This window comes from Heliangelus exortis, chromosome 2 (assembly GCF_036169615.1).
Source record: "Heliangelus exortis chromosome 2, bHelExo1.hap1, whole genome shotgun sequence".
Lineage (NCBI taxonomy): Eukaryota > Metazoa > Chordata > Aves > Apodiformes > Trochilidae > Heliangelus > Heliangelus exortis.
In genome coordinates this window covers 82092332-82113382 of record NC_092423.1, presented here as the reverse complement: position 1 = coordinate 82113382, position 21051 = coordinate 82092332, and the positions used below count along the sequence as shown (strand labels likewise).

Sequence of the window (21051 nt, the reverse complement as noted above, 5' to 3'; positions counted from 1 at the left end):
GACATTTTATTTTCCTCTAGTCCTCCAACAGTTAGACATCAGCCGACCATGGTCAGTGAACTTTATCTTTTGAATTTAGTCCTGAGTTTTATTATAAATCAATCTCTGATGAGTTTTTAGCTGATGAGTAGAAGAAAAGTAGTACTCTCAAAAGAATGCCTTACATAGCTGGAGACAACAAAAGAAGCTGTTGTCTTTTGCTATATGTAACACCACATTTACTCTCATGCAGGGAGACTTGAAAAACATTCTCCCAGACGTCTGTCGCTGTCTGACTTTAAGCTTATTCAGATGGTGGGAGCTTCGTCTGAGTGAGGACCCCAAGATTATACTTTTAGCAAACAAAGTGATTTCATGATGGGTAAAGATATGAGATAACCCCACATATTGAAACTCATTTTTCAGTACATTAAGAGAATAATTCTTCAAGTGCTGTAATGCACTCAGTGCACTTCAGTTCAATCCTTTGACCTCATGTTTCATAAAGTGCCTAAGACATACAGATTTGACATTCTGTCATACATAATTGCTTACATTACAAATGCCTCACAGTTTAGAAAGAAACCTCTTGGCTTTGTTCCAACATTTATTTTCAGTAAATGCTTCGCATTTAATGCCTCAGCATTTGTGTAACAGCAGGAGTCCATTATCTTGTGACATGTTCGACTCCATTGACATCTCTTATTTAAACCCTCTAAGGGGAACGTTCTTGCTCTGCCCTGTAACACAGGAGTTTTCAGCAAATTGGCTTACTTTTAACCATTGCAGATGTCACAGCCTGTCACCCCTCATGCTTTGCCCTACTGCTGGTCACTCATTGATGACATTTAGTTCCTTAACTTTTTGGAAGTGTTCATTTTATTTTGTATCAGTGCTCAAAATGTTACAGATGAAATAAAACAGAGCAGAGCCAGTTTCTAGGCTGTTCAGTACTGAGAATGTAAGTACTTTCTGGCCAGGCTCTGCTGATGTAGGATGTATCATTTACTTTAATGGAGGCTTATTAATTTACACAGACAAAGTACTTGTCCCACAGTAACCCTATCTTCAGCACTTTCAATTTTCTGTTACTTTCTTGAATGAATATGTTCATTAATAAGAAAAAATGTTACAGCAAGGGAGGGTTGGAAAAAACAACTGCTCTTCAGGGCCCTTGCTAGAAAATGATGAGCAAGCACAGATGGCTCTTAAAGCAAGAGAGAAAAGCTGTGAAAAAAGCAAGACACTAGTGAGGGGGAAAATGTGCTGCAAGAAATAGGCAGCTGAATGATGGAAAAAGGATTAAAGCTACCTATGTAGCTCCCAATTTAGCCACAGGAATCAAAGCAAAAGATCCTGTCAAAAATATTCTCAAACAGGTAAATTCACTTCGGTATTCAATATTGTATCACTTATTCTGACCCTGAAATACTGTGCCTGGTTTTTTCAAATCGGTAAAAAACAGTCTCACATTTGCCAGCATTAAGTTGTGTCTTGAATTTCTGGAAGCTGATGACTCCTAAGGAGAAAATTATAATGGTTTAATCTTTTTGCCTCCCTCTCGGTGCCATTTTCCTTCTCAGCAGCACCAGAGCATGAGCCTAAGAGTGTAGGAATGGTCCAAATGGATCAGACCAGCAGTCTGTCTCTGCCAGCATCCATCTTCAGCAATGACCTCAGTAGATGCTTAAGGCAGAGTATAAGCAGAGTGGGAGGGTAGTCATGGTTCCTTAGTGTACTTTCAGCCTCTAAGGACTTTCCAAATTGCAATAGCTCTTGGTCTGTAGACTGCAAGCTGGCAGCAGCTTTTTAACATTGCAAACAAAGAAATATAGTGTAGTGCAAAGTGCATGTACTTATTTAGTTATTGCACATAGTATTGAAATAAGCCCCAGGCCAAAGTTATGATAGCTTAAAACACTGCTTTGCAAAAAAACTAATTAATTATCCACTTCACTATGTCAGCATAATAAAAAACCTACTAAAAGAAAAGAGCAACCTGTCAAAATACCTGCTTCAAAATACTGACCTGAGGCATCTTCTTCTTTATCTCAGAGTCAGGAAAATAGTCACATAGGGTATCCTAGAGGTCAACAAATTCAGGCAGTTTGGCAGTTAAAAAGATAAAAATAAAACAGTTTTCACATTTCGTTACATTGCTTTTTCAAATTTTTTTTTTCTTATGTTGGCTACAGCTGGTGATTTTAACTGTTAGTTGTGATATACAAATACAAGCTGGGCCTAATTCTGGTCCCATTGCTGTTGGTTTAAGAGAGACCTAGATTTTCCTCCTCCTTTATTTATATGGAGATAAATAAGAGCAGAATTAGATCCACAGAGGCTTTGAATGTGGGCAAAGGGCTATCAGTGTGTGTTTAAAAATTTACAATAAACAGAGCAATCATTATCTTGCAATGAAGTAACTAGTCAATTGATCCCCCTGTAGGTGATGGACGGCAGGTGCCACAAAAGCCTCCTAGAGGCATCACTCGTGATCCACCCCAGTTAGTGATTCCCCCACCCCCACCTTACCCTCCTCCTGACAGAGACCTTGTGGATCCAACAGTCTCTTACAGAGAAGCAGATGTTACAGCACCAACAGAGCTCGTACCTAAACGTATGTTTGAAAATATATGTATTTGTATTTCCACTCTTTCGATGGTTACTCTCAGGGTGCTTTTTCCAGACTTTCCTTTCTGCTCTCTAGACACACGTTTCTGTTTTTTCCCTTTTTTTCCAGCCAGTTGTCTTTTCAAATGCCCAATGCAGTGTAACAAATTAATATAAACTAAACAAAACACTTGTTTGGAGACAGTTTGGGGATGATACCTGGCCATTGCATGAAAGCATTTAAAAACAACCATCTAACCTTGTGACTTTCTGCAGCTGGAAGCAAAAATCTGTTGTCTTGTATTAGTTCTCCATGTTTGGTTTTTTGTACTAACACTTTTTCTGCATCTCCTGAGAGTGAGAGGGTACTCATGGTTCCTTTAGGATTCATGAGGTCCTTTAGGACTCAACAGGTCTGTCAGTCTAGGCTGAAAACTGCAGAGCGTCTTCCTTAGGAAAATGAAACACTTTATGGGAGCTGTTATATTATTAAAGGCCTTCCTGTGTTCCCTGATGGGTACATCTTCCTTGCCATCTCTGGATAGTCCTTTGTGTGCTCTTCCCCCTGGGGCATAACAGTTATCAGGAAAAGAAATAGTGTATTTTTCACATCATTGTGTATTCGTGAAAAGCATGTTTTCATGTTACTTTCTTTTTGCTTATCCATCGACTGTTTTTAAATCTTTGTACACGATCCAAGTCTTTGATCATGTATTATTTTCCCTGTGGGCTTGCCCTGCACACCCATGTAGATCCTGTAAAGACAGCAAAGCTCTGCACGTTATGGCATCTCATGGACACACTTCCTTTGAAGGTTAGGGAGTTGTTCCTAATCATGGGAGAGAGCAATATCTCCATTAGCTAGTAATTCAACAAAAGATATTTTTCTGGAATATTTTTCTTTATTCTGAAGGTAGCAGTTAGTCTGATTCATTAATTTTGTTCTTGCTGTTGGATACCAGCTAAATCTAAAGCATTATTTTTCAAACCTGTGCTGAGGAAATACAGATTGACAAGTTTTATTGAGAGGGGAAGAAGGAAATTAAAGAGATCCATGGTAATAGAAAAACCTGAATCTTATTAAGGATTGACCCTAATTCATTTTTTCCAGCATATGCACAGCAATCGTATCATACTTAAGATATCTTTTTTTTTTTTTTTTTCTTTTTTTGCTAGATACCATCAGCTTGCTTACAATATTCTCTTTATTAAAAATCCGTTGTGGCCTTCTTTGCATTGATATTTCTGCTTCATTTCAATTTCCACCACTGTTATTTTGCAATGCTTTCCTGATCTATCTTGGTGATCAAATACCCTTTAATCAATGCAGCTCTGATTTTATCAGCCTGATCATTTGAACTTAAACAAATACAGTATCCCAGCCAAATTATTTGAATAAGCCTGTGCATGGAAACAGCATAAGCTTTTATTATCCTCAGCTTACTGAGAGCTAAAAAATAGTGTTTAGTGGGTACTTATTCTAGACTTAAAGCATTAGTCTTGAAGAGGGACAAGTTTAGCTTTTTTTTTTTTTTTTTCTACCTAGATAAAGATAGATGAGAGAATTTACACAAGAGAAATGTGTATTGATGTACCTATGAGAGAAAGCAGCAGATGTGACAGATGCTAATTACATTGCCTAATGCCATTCTGCAAGGTGCTTAGGGATCCAGCAGTATAAGAACAGAGTTTTGCAATGGTTTTTATTGCCTGAGAATGCCTTAAGCGGTGCAAATAGGGCTTTGGCGGTAGATTCAAAGGACAAAACTTTCAGGCTTCCTACCTCTATCCTCCATAAATGTGTTTTTTCATGGCACACGGTGGGAAGGAGGATAAGCTACTGATGCCAGCTATTGATGAAAGGCATGTTTGTTCTGAAATCACTCTCCCAAAACAGCTGTCTCTGATAAGGATCGTGGTCTTCCTTTGCTGAGGGGGTGACTGTCAGCAGCAGTCTGTCTTTCATAATATGAAATTCCCTTTCAGAAATTAAAACTGTGATCATATAGACTGTAAATTCTTGTTCCTTACAATCTAGCACGGTTGGTGCGGCAACATTGCCTCACCCCTTATTCCTTCCCTGCAAACATACAGTTGTCCTGTTGTTCTCTGGAGAATTTTCATTGCATAGAGGATAGTGGTAATTGCACTTCATGGAGTTTTCCAAACTTACATGGAGTCCAAGTCATTTGTGAATAAAGACATTCGTAAGATGCTTGGGCTTTTTTACTCTAATGATAAGAATCTTTTTCACAAACAAGAGTACGATTGTTCCTCACAGTTGTTAATCTGTAGTATTTTTATTCTCAGGTCCTTACCTTTCCTCCTAACTTTTGGTCTGATAGACCCTTAGCTGCATGTTGTGTGTATGCCTAAAATATGTTTACAGTGTCTTTTCTCCTTCCTTATCTTACTAATCAGATTGTTTGTGGCACATGATTCTAAAGGTGACTGCATTTTGGGAATGCAGAAATAGAGACTGTCACCTCCGTTGCATGGCATACGTTTCACGTAGCTTGTGAAATTCCCAATAAATGAGTCAACAGTAAGCTCTGTGCTACTTATCTCAGATAAAGAATCCACAAGTTGAAAGATTGCTGCACCTAGATTGCTGCTAAAACATGCTGCCATGAAATGATTTCAACTAGGTTCTTGAGATAAACACAATGTTTCTGTGAACCTCCATGATTAGCCCTTAATTTGACTCGTTATGAACTATAATTAAGAAATGCAAAAAGAAATTAAAAGCTGTTTGAAAAAGAATAAACAATTCACCTTCTTGTATAGTGAGATCCTGAAGTTAAATTTTTCACTCTGGCACAGGATAAAGTGTTAGTGAACTCAGGGTTCACTAACCTGAGTTACCCTTACCCAGGGTAAGGGCTTGACAAAAGATTGATTTTAAATTTAAATTAGATTTTAAAATTTCAGAAAGTGTTTTGTCTTTAAAGAAATGAAATAAGGATTTGAACATGTCTTTGGTTTTTTTACTACAGTTGAAAATAATTAAATATCACTTAACTAGAAAGTTTGAAAGTGATGAAGGAGTGGGTATAAGCATTTCTCAGTTACTTTGTGCAGATGATATGTATGCTACTAGTTTGATAATACCAGGTTAATTTTAAGGAACAAGGAGAACAGAAAGGAGCCATGTCCCTATCTAATATTTTATGCCTTTTATCATGGATGTATTAAGAGGCAATACAAGCCAATTAACAAAACCTGTGACAGTTTCATAAGACAATTTGGTCATATTTCTTTAGTCACCTTAGAAATATATGTAGTCTCTTGCAGTCATTAGGGAGTCTCTAAGGGCTGGACTCTGTTAACTTGAAGCAAAACAGAGAAACTCACAGAATCTTCATTGTCATCTATCTTATGCTCTCTGGGGAATTAAAATTCAGGCCAAGTAAAGCAGAATCAGTAGACATGCTACATGTCAATAGGTGTGCTATTGGGACTGAGTTAGTTTTTACATGAACCCAGAGAGTTAGTCTCAGAATGTCTGTGGGATTCAGAATTTTAATGTATGTGCCCACACACACACGCCTCCTCTGGGCATCTGCTTCTTTAATGTTAGTGAGCATGCTAGCCATTTTGCTGTCTCATCCACACAACATTTATAACATTATCATTTTACTTTTTTCCCTCAACAGTTTACTGTTGTGCATCATTCCCTTCATATACCAAGCGTGTCTGACAGACCTTGACTCTTCCTATGACCTTCATACCTCTGAACCTCCTGTTGCCTCTGCTACCCTGATTCTTCTGTTGCCTTCCTTCCTTCCCTGCTGGAAAAGAAACCTTTTTTCTGACTGAGATTTTGCCTTCCTTTCTTTTTGAACTAGCACATTCTCTTTTAATTACTATTGATTATTTTTGGATGTGGTTCATGCTCATTGGTGAGATGTACGCTCCAGAACTGAATGCTGTGATATATAAATGTCTGTATCAGCCTTAGAAAGATTATTCGTACGTTTGTCTGTTCTTTTTCAGAGAAGATCCTCTTTAGTTTGAGCCATGGTTTAATTTCATTTGATGTTTCAAAGAGTGGTTTTGGGATGCAGTGCCTTACTTCCAATATTGTCTAAAGATTTAAAGAAAACTTCCTAAAAACCTTTTTCATTTTATTCTCTCAGCCTAGGTAGAACATTTTACGTTCTCTAATATACTCTTATTTTTCCTTCATTGCATATTTTATTCCTTTGGAACAAAACTAGAGCTGGGCATGGCCTTGTCAAAATGAAATGCAAGATTCTTTTTATACTTTAGCTATCAATCAAGCTACCAAGAGAAAAGAAACAAAACATAAAACAAACAAACAAAAAACCCAAAACCCTAAGGTCTGTTGGATCTATGAGGGGCCTAAAAGGAATGCTGAGAACCAGTACCAAATGCACTGATTCATGGTCTTTACTTCTGCTTTGATCCTGATGCTTGATATGAGTAATTTTATCTTGATGCTGGAGACATCCTGTGGAAATCAAGGTGTGTGTTCTATTTCTGTAACAAAAGACACAAACACTGTTTGCTCAAGATTAATCTCACTCCACAAGTCTTGTTTTTACGAGTTGTACAAGGAATAGTCAGTGGGTTATAATTAAAATATCAGCTATAGGATTGTACTTACCAAAAACTATTTTGTGCTGAAGAAAGTTCATGTGAACGGCCCATAAGGCATGTATTTTTCATCATTCTGAACTATAAACATAGGTTTTATGAGTTGCAATGGTGCACACACCCAAAACTATTCTGACCTCACATGTACTGTGATTCAAGACATTTATGTTATTTAAATGAGTGAGTTGCAATACATAACTCTAATTTAAATGATGAAAAATTATTGCTTTACCCTCAAGCAAATAATCATGTTCATCTTGAATCCTTTCCAGGTAGGCAAAATGGAGAATAGGAAAGCAAAGTGTTCCTACAGATAATGTGAAACATGACTAAAAAGAGTTTTGATGGTTTTTAATACAAATATGACATGTAGTTAATAAGTTTTAAGTGGTGCTTCAGAAAATATACTTAATACCCTAAGGATCTTATAATAAAAGTGGAGCCGAATTGAACTCTCTGTGCTGCCAGGTACTTTGTAATAGCTTCTTAAGACAGGACAATGATTTAATTGTAATTCTTCTCTTAAAAAAAAAAAACAAACCTAGTGGGTGTTCACAATGCGAAGATTAAGAACCTAATTTACCCATTTTCATTACTCTATTTACATCCTATTTGTAACTCCACTGCATTACATGCCGCATGGAGTTCAGACTAGTATAAAAATGGAATAATGAAGACGTGATTTTTATATATATATATTGAGCAGTTCTTTGCATCTGTACTAGTTTAACTTAAAGAAGGGTCAGGTTTTTAAGAAAACTTTACTAGCTTTGCAGGAATATAGCTGTGACCCTTCTTCTCTTTACATAGCTGACAAGTTTCCTGTTAAAGGTTGTCCCTTTCAGGTGGTCTGCTCAAACTTTTAGAAACTCTAGATGAAAACTTGAAGTTCGTTATTTACCCTTAATTTACTTTTTTTAAAATAAAATGCAGAATTTTCCCCTAAAAATGTATTTGTGGGAATGAACATTTTCTGTGAAATGAGTTTATAAAATATTATAATTCCTGGTTTAAACTAACCAGCTCTGCCTTTCTGAATTTAAGAAAAAATTCCTTGCTTAATGCAAGCTCATATCCTTTGTTTCTTACCATTTCAGAAGTAACAAGTACATGCATAGTATTAAACAGACCTTTAAAAAAAGAAGAAAAATGACTGCAACTTTACATTAAATCATCTTCATTATAAGAAATTATAATTTCTTACAGTGGGGCCAGATTGTTTAAGTCAAGTGTGATTCTGTGAATGTGAACTCACCAGAAGTTTGGTTCATAAGCACCAGCTCAGCACTAAGGTACAGTCGGGGCACCCCTGCTTATTCCAGGTTTCAACCCAAGATTTCTAATGTCACCTTGATTTGGTTTCTGGAAGAGAATGAGAGTCTTTCTGTCATTTTGAATGAGGGGAAGAAATGTTGGTTTAGGTCAGCTTCAATGAGTCTTAAGTTATCAGGCTTATGAAGGACATTGGCTTGGTTTTATTCTTTTTATTTTAACCACAGAGACCATAGAAGTGTAATGAGAATGACATGGAGAAGTTGAAAACAAATTGACTATTGCTCTACTACACTTTTTCAGCAAAATGCTATTACCAGAGTTAGTAAGACATATGTAATATATTCAGGATTTTTCTGCACTGCCAAACAGCGTTGCTTACCTTCATGGTAAGATATCTGGAGTGAAAAGCAAATAAACAAAAATACTCCAAATTTGGAAAATACTACTGAACCCTTTCAGGAGGACAAGTAAATATGTAGATAAATCAGAAAACATTCCCGTGTTATAACTCCAGTGTCAGTGACATTTAGTGCTCTTAGGAAATCAGGACAGATTTATTATTTATTATTAAAGCAGTTCTGATACACGATGAAAGTGTTCAACCCCTACAAATCTAGTGAATTACATGAAGCTTTCTGGCTCACAGATTTTGCAGAATGGCCACACAAAACTTTTATGCTGACCACCAGAGGGAGCCAGTGTTGTTACAGATCTACAGTAAGTGGCACATTAGAATAATCCTAAAGGCCCTATTTATACAAAGATTTTCAGTTTCTTAAGAATGCCATAAAATAAAACCGAATTTAAAGATTTGGGGGTTTCAGCAACAAAAAATACTAATAAATCAGTTTTTCTAGGAAAAAATCAGTTTCATCACGAATAGGAAAATGAAGATAAAATCATATTTGCAGGTGATGCCACTGTGATGGCGTCTTCCAGATAGAGGCATTGTTGCAAGGGGAGGTGACATGTTGGGTTGGCTGCTACACTGCATAGGTACTGCCTGTATATTTGTGGTAGCTGTATTCAAGTTGTGAAAATTTGTGCATATACATGGTGTATGTGCTTAAGAGCAAGTGGAAGGGGTAGGTCAAGTTTAGTGTCAATATAGAAAGATGTGGTCTGCTAGAAAAGTTTAACAAGTTGAGGTTTTGCATTTTGAAAGCATGACTGAATTGTTCTAGTAGCTCTCCTCTTTCACAGACAAATTACTTTGCTACAGGAATTCAGTCATCCAGAGACCTAGGATTCAGAGGCTCCCCAAACATCTTTAAATGTCTTTTCTACATGGAAGGCTTTCTCTTTTTTTCCTGTGATTTGAAATCTTTGAGAACTGAAATGAGAGTTCTCCGTCTCACTGAGCAGCTGGGTTGTTTTGGTTGGTTGGTTTTGAGGTTTGTTTTTTGTTTTGTTTTGTTTTTGTTTGTTTGAGTTTTTTGTGGTTCTGGGGGGCTTTTTTTTTTCCAGTGACAGGGTTGTAGAATGATAAATTGTGAACTCATTCCATTTTTATCTTTAGAAAACATGCTGCTGGTTCAGAACTGAAACTTAACCTAGATAGGTAAAATATAGACAGAACGTTCTAAATGTATGAATTAAAGCAGTAAATATTTCTCTTTTTGTTATTTTGTACTGGAACTCTTTAAAGCTGTCTATGACATCTAGAGAGCTCAAAGAAGTGATTAGTAAAGAAATCATCCAGTCCAAAATATATGATGAATTGCAAAGGCCTATGACGCACTTAGTTATTATACAAACGGCCATGCAATCTACCATATGCCCATCATCTGCCCCTGTATTCTGCATTTTGTAAACTCTGTGGTCATGATTCTCACACACTCATCATCATTTGTGTTTACAGCCACTTTAAGCCCTCTTTATTGTTCAATCCCAGTATAAACTTACCTCTTTGTGAGAGCTGGGCCATGTGTGTGTATATAAGACAGCAGTTCCATCTTCCAAAGTTGGCTTCTACTCACTACCATGATTCTCAATATATATTTAGTACATGCAGTAGGCACCATTTAACTTTCCATACTAAAATACATGTTATTTTAGAAGACAGAATGTAACTTATTCCATCCCTCCAAAATTACAGCCATGTTGTGTTTTAATGTCATTGCAAAACTATGAACTCCCCCCCTCAAGGACAGTGAGACAGACTTGCTGTCACTGTTTAGACACTTCTTATTTAGATATCTCATCAATAGTCTGCAGATAGGCTTCTGTATAGCAGCTGTAGGGCTAGAGAAACCCACTGTTAAAAATCATAAGAAGCTGATAGAACAAAAAATCATGTCATTAATTCTTTATTTATCCAGAAGAGCTTACACATAATAAACTCTGCTGACTTTTGCTGAGGTGGAGGTGGGGGAAGGTGACCTTTTATTTTTCCGTGGAAGAATCAGCTGCTTTATTCTTTATTGCATCATCTTTTATGATACTTTGACTTTAAGCAGCAAATGACTGTGGAAAGAATCAATCCCAGCAGCAAGAGTGAACTACTTTAGAAGTTGGTAACATACTGAATAGGTATCAACTGCTGTGTCCTTTATATCCCTTCAGTGTTCCTGGAAGATGAAAGTATATTTTTTCCTGTTTAGTTCTAATAAGAACATCATAAATTTCAGTCACCAGATCTGCCTTATTTTCTCATGCTTTGAAGAAGTTCTGCAGAAGGAGACTCAGTCCTGGGAAAAGGTAACACCAGGTGGAAAGGGGAAATTTTGTATTCCCTTACATGCTCACTCTGCTGCTAGCCACAGTATTGGAAATAATACCTCCTGTTTTGCAAATTTTGAGCCAGAAGCCAGTCCTATGCTAAGGGAGCACGATTCTTTCAAATATATCAAAATATTATCTGGTTACTGTAAATATGGGACTGAACTCCAGTGAATCAAATAGTCTTTCTACCCTCATTTCCTGTTATTTAGGGTTTTAACTGGGTATTTACCTATTTCATAGAGTTTGGAATAAACCCTAGATTCACATTTCCCATCCTGGCAAAATGTAAAGACATTTCTAATACCCTTGCAGCCCAGTTCTGCAATACAAGTGGTCTGTGGATAAACTGTGAATGTTTATTCTAAGCAAAACCAAATTCCCTGTTTTCCACTTCCTTAGTCAAAATAAGAGCTGTTTAACTCTGTGAGCCATACTTTTAGTAACTGGGTGGTATCTTAAATGTACTTTGTTGTACTTGAACAAGGGAATATGCAGAAATTGTCACACCCATACAAGTAGAGAGACTTAACACTTCTATCAGTAACAGGATGGACTAAACACCTGTGTCCAGCCAAATACATGAACGTGGTATGAGTATGTGTGAGAACTGTAATCCTATGTATGATTTGGAAGTTATTTGAAAATTGGAAATTACATTGAAATTTGTACTGCAAGATCCTACTGATGCAAATGCAGGGAATGCACAAGGGAGCTACAGAAAGCAAACTGGTGAAAATTTTCATATTCTCTGTTCCGGGTAGAGGTGATAATACCCATACCAAAGAGCATGACCATCCTTAAAGATGCTCATACTCAGCTTTTTCTATTACCACTTCTAAGCCAGTAAACACTGACTAAAATGCCTGCCTGCTTTCTTCTAAGAAATTGAGAATTCTGGCCATGCACATTCACTTCTGGGTTTTAGGGCCTGAGGGAGCAAAAGGCTGAGAGCTGAGACAGAGTCTCTTTTGTCAGCTCCTTTTGTGGATTCCATAATTGCATCCTGGCATGGATAAAATAATTACTTTCCAACCTACTGTACCATAAGCAAAGGTGGGGTGTAATGGAGGACAAAGACCTGAAACGGAAGAAGACTGAGGAAAGAATGAGAAAGGAGACCTATGACAGTCAAATACATTTTTTCTCTTAAGACTATTATGATTAAAAGGTGAAAGTAAAGCTGCTAAATATATGGTTACCTCCTATAAACAATGAAGGACTGGTAGGAGAGTCTCGACTTATTTGTAAGAGAAAAAAAAAAAACCCAAAGCTATCTTCACTTCAAACATCTAATGAAAATTATTATTGAGATCTGATTTCTCAAGCGAGCAGCTTTGTGCTTTTCTTCGTTTCTCTTCCATGATTGCTCCTTTCTTCAATTTTTTTACTTGACAGGAAGCTAAAAACTAAATGAGGAAATACCTTTTGCAGTTTGTAAAAACATGAAAAATAATGGAGGAAAACTTTCAGCATTTTTTTCTTAATTAAGTGAAAACATGCAACCAGCTCAATTTGTAAGGTGTATAGATAAGTTTAACAGTAAAGACTTAATTGTAATAATCTAAGCATTCTAGTTACTCTTAAAAGTCTAAGAATCCTGAAGAATTCTCAGAGAATTATAAATACTACAAGAAAAACTAATCTAGTGGCTTTAAGTTTATGATAACAACTCTCCATACATGACTTATATGAGATGGAGCATTTTTGGAAGCTCTTGACTTGTTATACAGAAAGCCTCACAATGGACTGCTAAGGGCTTTAAGAAGGACCAGCCTGTATCAATTCTGGGTATTGCTGGAAGTGGAAAACACTTAGGGACTATTGCAGGAATGCATTGGTATTTCAGTTTTATTTTGAAACTCTTTTTGGGTACTACACTCTCTCAGACATGTTTAATCAGTGCTCAGGAGTGACATGATTCTGTTTTACCAGTGATACTTCTTCTTTCTCTCCACAAAGAGGATTTTTTTTTTTTCCAGAAGAAATCTTACTTGAGTTAAACACAGTGTATGTGAACAACTTATTACTTATAATAGAAATATGTATTTTTTTACTTTTAAAACTCTTCTCTGATTTACTTCAAAAAATTAGAACAATATGCTAATTAACTTACCAGTCAAAGAAACTTAGAGGTTTGTGTGTCCAAGTTTTCCAAGTGAAAACATTTGGTTAAAAAAAAAAAAAAAAAAAAAAGTATGCATATACTGTAATTTACTTGTTTGCTCCACTCCCTTGTGGACATGCCCAGCTTCCTCTGTACCTGGCAGCTTTCCTGTTCTGTATTCATCAAGCTAATCAATGGGATTCAGATGTTCCTCAAATAAAATCATTTGTCTTCAGTTTGCTCTTACAAAGGACACAGAAGGCTTTTCTTCACTTTCAGGGTACATTAAGTGCATGCTGCTGTTCATAATACAAGGCTTTGGCAATGTATTGATTGCATTTTTTTTTTTACATGAAAAATCCCTGCACAGGGAAACTCCTTGTGGTTTTTCCACAGAGTTAAATTAGTGCCTCTGAGAAAATTAGCAGACTGAAAGTGGTGGAAGCAAAAGTCTTGAAACTACGGGCTGTAATGAAGAGAGTAATAACAAAACACGAGCTCGGTTCTGGGCTGGTCTTACAGGGGCCACTCAAAGGTGTGAGGAGAGGTCTTCATGCTGAAATTGTAAGTAATCAGGATATAATTGTAATCATTACTGTACAAGCTGTACTGTACAAAGTTGAAGAGTGGCCAATCACACCTGCTAAAAAAATTTCCAGGCACAATTCCTGTGTGATGTTTTTAGGGAAAAAAAAATCAACACAACAAATAAACAGGTCCTTTGGAGGAGGTATTGGGTTTTTTTCCTTTAACATTTCTTTCCTAGGAATAAGAAAAAAGGGATAAGAAGAGAAAAAAAAGGGGATAGTGTAATTACAATAACTGTTTAAAAAGGGAAAAAAATAGGTGGAGGAGCAAATCCTAGTAAATCCCCAAAGCCTTCTTGCTTTTCAAAACCAGACTGGATGTTAGGAGTTGGGAATTTTCCTTTTTGTTTGTTTCTTTTTGTTTCTTCTTTGTTTTCTTCTTCTTCTCCCTCAGACTCTACCAAGTAATTCCTTAAACATTTCTTTTGGAATTCTGCATTAGTGACTCGGTTCTCTGGTATCTAAAACCGAGCACAATCTGGTCTGAAGCTTTACTAGTATTTATAACATTCTTCCCTCAGGTGTCCCTGGTAGATAATAGGGAATGAGCTTTTATGTCACCACATATATGGAGCACTTTGCTCTGTCCTTCTACCTCTTTATGAAACTTCTGGGACTGAACTTCAGAGTGTTAACCTTCCTGACTAATTCAGGAGAAGTTGGCAACCAATTTAAGTTACTGAAGTGTTTCATGGACAGCCTTACAAACCTACAACAGGGTGACCTCAACCTAATTTCTGTAGGAACTGAGGCTTAAAAGCAAGAAACTTGAAGACATTTCAAAATTTCCTGTAGAAAAAAATGACCTTTTATGCTGCATTCTAATTAAACCCATTAACCCAGGTGAAAAATTCCCCAAACTAGCTTGTCTGTTTTGAGGGTATGATGATAATGAACCTTCAAATTCCAGAAATGGCCTTGCTCCAGCAAAGCACTTAAGCATGCTTAATCAGGTACCCCATTATGCAGCATGCACGTTATTATGGGATGAACTGTGTAAATGAAAGCCTTAAAATGCTTCACATGAATAAAAATACAGACAAATTTTCCCTGTGGGGTTTCATCCCATGCAGGAGATATCTGAAGTTTAACATTTTAGTCAGTGAATGGTCTGATCCTGCTCCAATTGAAGTCAGGAGCAAAACCCAACCACTGAAGTGGAAGCAGGATCTGATACTGACAGCACAAAATATGAAAGTGGGTCTTCAGATGATGGCCCCTGTCTTGCATCAGGCTACTGTTCACTGCAGCACCAGAGATGACACTTCCATCAACATTTTACTATGCTCAAATTAGTACAATGCATAACATCCAGTTACCACTCTTGCATCTTTGCATTTCTTCCTCCTAGTGTTTCAAGTTAATAGGGAAAGAAAGCCCTGGGGCCAAGCATGATTGATAAGATAATGGGCTTTGCAAGAGGACTATGAAAGAGCAGGCCAGATTCAACTCTGACTTAATTCCCATCTCTCCTTGTGTCTGAAATAATCTGATCTAGTCCATCTGCTGTCAAAGAGGAGTGGTGGCATGACAGCAGAGCTCTTCTCTGAACACTTTGTTCTCCACCTGTCAAATATTCCTCTCCTTACTGGGCTTCCAGGGACAGCTTCAGTGTGCACTGCTGAGAAATGTAAATTCATGGTTAGAAATGGAGTTGATTGTACCCTCCATGGTGATTCTTGCCCCATACAGTGACTTCTTGGCTATCCCTCTGTAACTGGAAGAGAAGTCTGTCTCTTGCCATCGTTCCATACAACCCATTGCCCTTACGAGCTTCTGCTGCATGGCTGTGGCTTTTGCTGCTGGCAAGACCTCATTGTGCCTGGCAGTGTTTTAGGCTGGGAGTGTGCTTGGCATGCAGAGTCCTGGCCTCACTGCCCTTATCTGCCCTCTTCCCAGCACAGGAGTCTGGTTTTCAGAGTGCCTAGAAAGTGTCATTTGAAAGTGGTACAATGCCCCTGTGGACGATATCTCAAGATCTTCAGAGAGATACTTAGCATGCTCTGGTCCTCAGTTTTGTTCTCTGTAAGACTAATTCTTTCTTCACTGGGTAGTTTCAGAAGGAAAAAGGTGGTAGTGGTGATGAGTGTTCTGGTACTCCAAGGAGTGTGTCTCCAGGTAGATAGTTCTGTTGTCATTATTGACTGTGTTTAACAGCTATGAGAAATTTGATAGCAGAGTGATCGCATGTCATTGTGCAGTAAAAAGTGTAGTAACTACATTCAGAAAAGCAGCATCCTTTTTTAGGGTAAACTCTTCCTAGAAATATCATTGCTAAGGTAAAGCACCAGCCAGAGGATCTTGAAAAGCCAATTGCTTGAGCTTTGGAGAGGGAACCAGGTATTCCATTGATTGGAAGGTTCAAGAGGAGTCAGTTAATGTACATTGAAATAGGTCAGAGTAGATCTTTTTGTCTTTATAGCACAGAGGTGTATGAAAATGTTTTTATATCTATATTTGGAGCTAACTACTGAAATTCTTCTGTGAAGGTATTTACGTTATTGGTGGTTTGGCTGAAGCATGCTTTGGTCAATTAAATGGAGTTATTTTGTGCCATCATAATTGTAAGTTAGACAGGTGGTTTGTGCATGAAACATTTAATTTTCTCAGGGCTCTGTCTGACTTCAGATGATACTATAGATATTATCCTATACAAAGATGGAAGTTGATGTAAAGGAAAATGATGGAAACACTGATGGGTGAACTGAAGAGAAACATCAAAGATCCAAATAGAACGAGGTGCCATGAGGATGAGTAAGAAAAAAATGTGCAAAACTGATGAAATCCCACTTTGTTAACCACCACTCCATCTTAGTGTTTACTGTTAGCTTTTGGTAGTAAGCAAAGCCAGTATTTGTATGCCTTTTCTGAGAAGTTAGTCTGCATTATTAGGTGGGGTACTAAAGGTTTTTCTTCATTTGTGTAGTAGTTCTCAACAGAAGTGCTTGTATGCCCAATGCAAGTACACTTTATCTTCATAAATAGAAAGAGAGTGCTATATTTTGTGTGTGTGTGTGTCTTATACCTCATGGTTTTAGTAATAGATATCTTATTACAGATTGACCTGATTCTCTTCCACACTTCTTAATTTTTAAATCACTTTTAAATCAGAAAAAAATACAAATATGTGATAGTAATGGTGTCTCTGTACTATGGAAAAAGTTCTTAAATCCCACAAGTGTGTGTGCGTGTGTGTTTGGCTTAGGGTTGGGGTTTTTTGTCTCTTCTTTGCTGAGTTTGCTGGCAGCTAGTCTCTGGGGAAGGAAAGTATAATTAGAATGCAAAAGTGGTTTATGTTTTTCTCCTCTAGATTATGCTAGAAATACGAAACTGTAGTAGAGTTTTTATGAAATTTTTAACAGACAAACTAAAAAAGAGAATTAATTGATAGAGCAGAGCGCACGAGCGGGAAAGACGGTGAAGTTTAAAAAGAGAAGTTGAGGAAATGGCCTCTTTTCTGTGGTCTTAAAAATCACCTAATAAAACATTGTTTTATTGCATAGATGCACTAATAATTTCTGGTTTTAATCATTACACCACATAGGCTTTTCAGGCAATTTTATAGAGTGTGTTGTCTTAGATGGCTCATGAAAATCACCTTCACAGTCCATTTGTTCAGTTTCTGCAGTGTGCTTGAACCAAAGCCGACCGCCTCTGTAAAGGATGTGTATTGCCAAAATTTATCACTTAAGACTAGTAATTCCCAGCAAAATGTGGAGAGTGGTTTATGTCTTTACCAGTCTCGTTATATTTGGCTGTCTCTGGTTTTAGATCTGGATTTTCCTTGCCTGCAAAGGCCTCCAACAAGCCATATTATCAATCATAGCATGTTACCCATGTTACTCATGGTGATTTATGAAGTGCAAATCTGAAGCTATTATATGCTCTTAAATACATTTCTGTGTTATCCTGTTCCTCTAACCTACGTTGCCTGCTTCTTCGTAGTCTTCTTGAACTGCACAGATTAGGCATGCTGCCTCTCTTCTCACACCTAGATCACAACTAGATCCTTGTGAGGTGTTCTAGTTTGCCATTAACCTCAGGGCGTGAACACTAGGACCTCTTGTGAAAGTCTCCCCATCATACTTCGTTGTATATAAATGGGAATGAATAGTTCACACTACTGACTCATTTTTTAAAATCTATGCTCCTTCAAGCCAAGTGGCAATGTTCTCCAGTTAATCAAGAAAAGATCTACTTTGACACATGATACTTTTCCTGCCAAAGAGCATTTTGCTCTTTATGTTGCTTTTGTGACATCTGATCCCTTCCAATAAGGAAGGCTGGTTACTGGCTATGGTGTAGAGTTGTCAGAGAGCCCAAACAAGGCTTTTAGAAAAGCAAGGAACTAGTAGCTTGAAGAGAAAAAAGAGAAAAAATGCCAAAAAAAAGAGGATGAAAAGCAGTTAAGCAATAGCAGCAGCATTCTAGGTCAAATGAGCTTGCAGAGAAGCTTTTCCCGTCATTGATGAAAGAATTATGGTAAAGAAATGGGGATAATAAAGTCCATTCTGGTAATTTTCCCCATCTTAAAATTTGTATTGCCATTGGTTGAGAAATTTTTCTTTACTTGTTTGACAGGTGGTAAAAGTGAAGGTGAGGTTAAGCAGATATTTACTTCAAGTAGTAGTTACCTCTGAGTCTTTGAAGAACCAGCAGACAATTGTAACTCGTGTTGATTTGAGGGAGAGACTTCACACAAGTTTTCAGCAAAGGCTTGGGAGGAAAATCAAGCATTAGAACACAGACCTTCAGAGTCGCTTGTACATGGAAAAAAACAATGGAGGGACTGAAATACTCTTCAGTTCTCACTTCTTGGCTTGATCCTATCTTGTATTGCCTTTGGTGTAGGAAACACTGTTGCCAAAAAAGCTTTTTCAAAAGTTACAATACCTTTGTGTTCCAATATCAACTAAGAGCAGACAGGTTTAACCTGATGGAAAGTGCTTAGCTACCTCAAATTGGCAAGGCAGGTTAAATCAGTCCACATCGCATTTCTTTTTCAACCATAGGAGAGTAGATGTAAGTAGCTAAGTCAACTGATTGCCTTGGGATCAGCTTTGGAAATGCTGAAAATTCACAGGTATGTCTAGAAATACTCTCTATATACCTTTCTGGTATGTCTGGTGAGATACATTCTTTGTGTATCTTTTCCGTTTTATGCCTGGCAAGTATGTAAATGAATGGGTTTACTTTTGCAAATTTTGTGCAGAAAGTATAACTGCAATTAAAGAACCTATGGGACAACATGAGCGTGGGGCATGGGACTAGGAAGGAGACTGAAAATGCCTCATTATGTGAGAACCTGGAGTCACATGCAAGATTGTGTGAGTCAGCAAGGAGTCCTCACAGTGATGAAGCACTAACCACAGACTGGGTTGCACTTGCAAGAGCATAGCCAGCAGATCAAGGGAAATGATTACTCCTTTTTATTTGGCTGCTCTGAAGCCACATCTGAGTCTATTGTCCAAAACTGGGTTCAGTTTTGAGTTCTGTGGAACCAGATACTGACAAACCCAAGCAAAGGCAGCAGAGTCTGGCAGGCGGCATCCAAACATGTACGTGATGATGCGGAGGCAACAGGGCTTGTTCAGCTTGCAGAAGGGAAGGGTAAGGAGAATTTGAATGCCAGCTTGAATCTGAAGGGAAAGAAAGAACAAGCCAGACTCTCCTCTGAGATCCACTGCAAAGGATAAGACTGCAACAGTGGTAAGTTGCAGCTAGAAAAATTCCAGTTTGGCATTAAAAAAAAATGTGGGGCTTATGTGGAGAAGCATTAAACCTTGCTCAGGGCATGATTTGTGATTTCCCAGAGAGTCTGTGGAGTCTCCATGCTTGGAGATTTTCAAGATTCAGCTACTCAAGGTCCTGAACTACCTCATGTGAGCTGGAGCCTTGCTTTGAGGGTGACATTGAACTAGGTGTCCTCCAGAGGTGCTTTCCCAGTTAAATTATTCTGTGATTCTTAGACCTAAATGAGCTAAGCCAACAATAAAGTGCTGTACATTCTCATTTTGGAAGAGGGGTGGAGCTGCAGAACACGGTTCCTAACCTCAGCATTTCCTGGCGTTGCCTTCAGTTTCTGTATGGCAGTCACAGGGATTGGGAGGGAAAAAGTACTTAGGAGCTGATCCATTCCCCTACTCTCCCCATGCCTTTGTTAACATATAACAGTGGTCATTTATTTTCTCTTTGCTTCTTTTAATTAAAGGAGAAAAAAAAAAAAGACCACCAACAAAAAAACCCAAACCACAAACAGAAAGATTACTTGAAGGCTCAAATAAACTAAGAAGCATATAGGACTAAAAGAGTCTTAGTTGCAGTAAATAGAAGTTCACCCATTCTATTTTGTCTTTATCTGCTCACTGTGTGTTTTTTAGCACATATCTCTTTGCACAAGTTTTTTGATCAATGAGTAAAATGAATAAAATGTAATCAGAACACATTGTACCTGTGTTAAAACTCTTACGTGAATTCCGTGTTGTCCATTTTCATAATCTCTGTTAATCATTGCCATAGAAAATGTTTTCTTTTCCCATTTGTTCCACTACCTTTCTTCCACGTGTATGAAAAATTTGATCTTTTGTGACGGTCTGATTTTATGCTGCCAGTACAAGTAATTACAGCAGTGTTTCTTTTTCTTGCTAGAAGTTTCAAGTACTGTCAGTGAAATAATTATGTTGTAATTTGGGGATCATTATAAGAATTAATATTCTTTAACATAATGAAGTTTGTAGTATTTTTTACAAATTCATTGTAATAGACTACTTGAACTATGGCAAAGCAATTTTAATCCAAGACTGGTAAGCTTTTTGGCATTGGAACAAGTGATGAAAGAAACTGAAAAATAATTGCCAGCCTCTTAGCAAAAACTCAGAGGAACTGGAGGAACTCTGCATCTCTAAAACCTCTGCAAATTTTAAATTATTCATCATGTAGGGGTTAAATCAACTGTTACCTCTTTAACAGTGGTTTTGGATGTACTGTTTCTGTCATTTTTGAACGTGACAGAAAGCAGCCAGCAGTGCTGCAAAAGCAGAAGGTGACAGCGTTTAGTGAACAGTTACGGTCTGAGTAGACTTGAGTACACCCTGGTGCCCATTAGACTCAGAGTGATGGCTTGGGCTTCGGTGACTGATTTTATAAGTCTGG

At 37.6% G+C, this 21051-nt stretch overlaps 1 protein-coding gene across 25 annotated transcripts in view; it reads left to right on the top strand.

Moving 5' to 3' along the window:
• The window catches only part of COBL (cordon-bleu WH2 repeat protein), a 174509-nt gene that overhangs the window by 120711 nt on the left and 32747 nt on the right, over positions 1-21051 (top strand). For 17 of the 25 annotated variants that reach the window (XM_071736761.1, XM_071736759.1, XM_071736760.1 and 14 more), the window contains one exon: positions 2426-2596. The exons of 5 other annotated variants lie outside the window; for them this stretch is intronic. In XM_071736761.1, the coding sequence (XP_071592862.1) occupies positions 2426-2596 (171 nt within the window). Of the gene's footprint in view, positions 1-2425; positions 2597-6245; positions 7662-8712; positions 9202-21051 lie in introns of those variants that run through there. 3 more of the 25 variants (XM_071736775.1, XM_071736776.1, XM_071736774.1) reach the window with 2 other exon arrangements.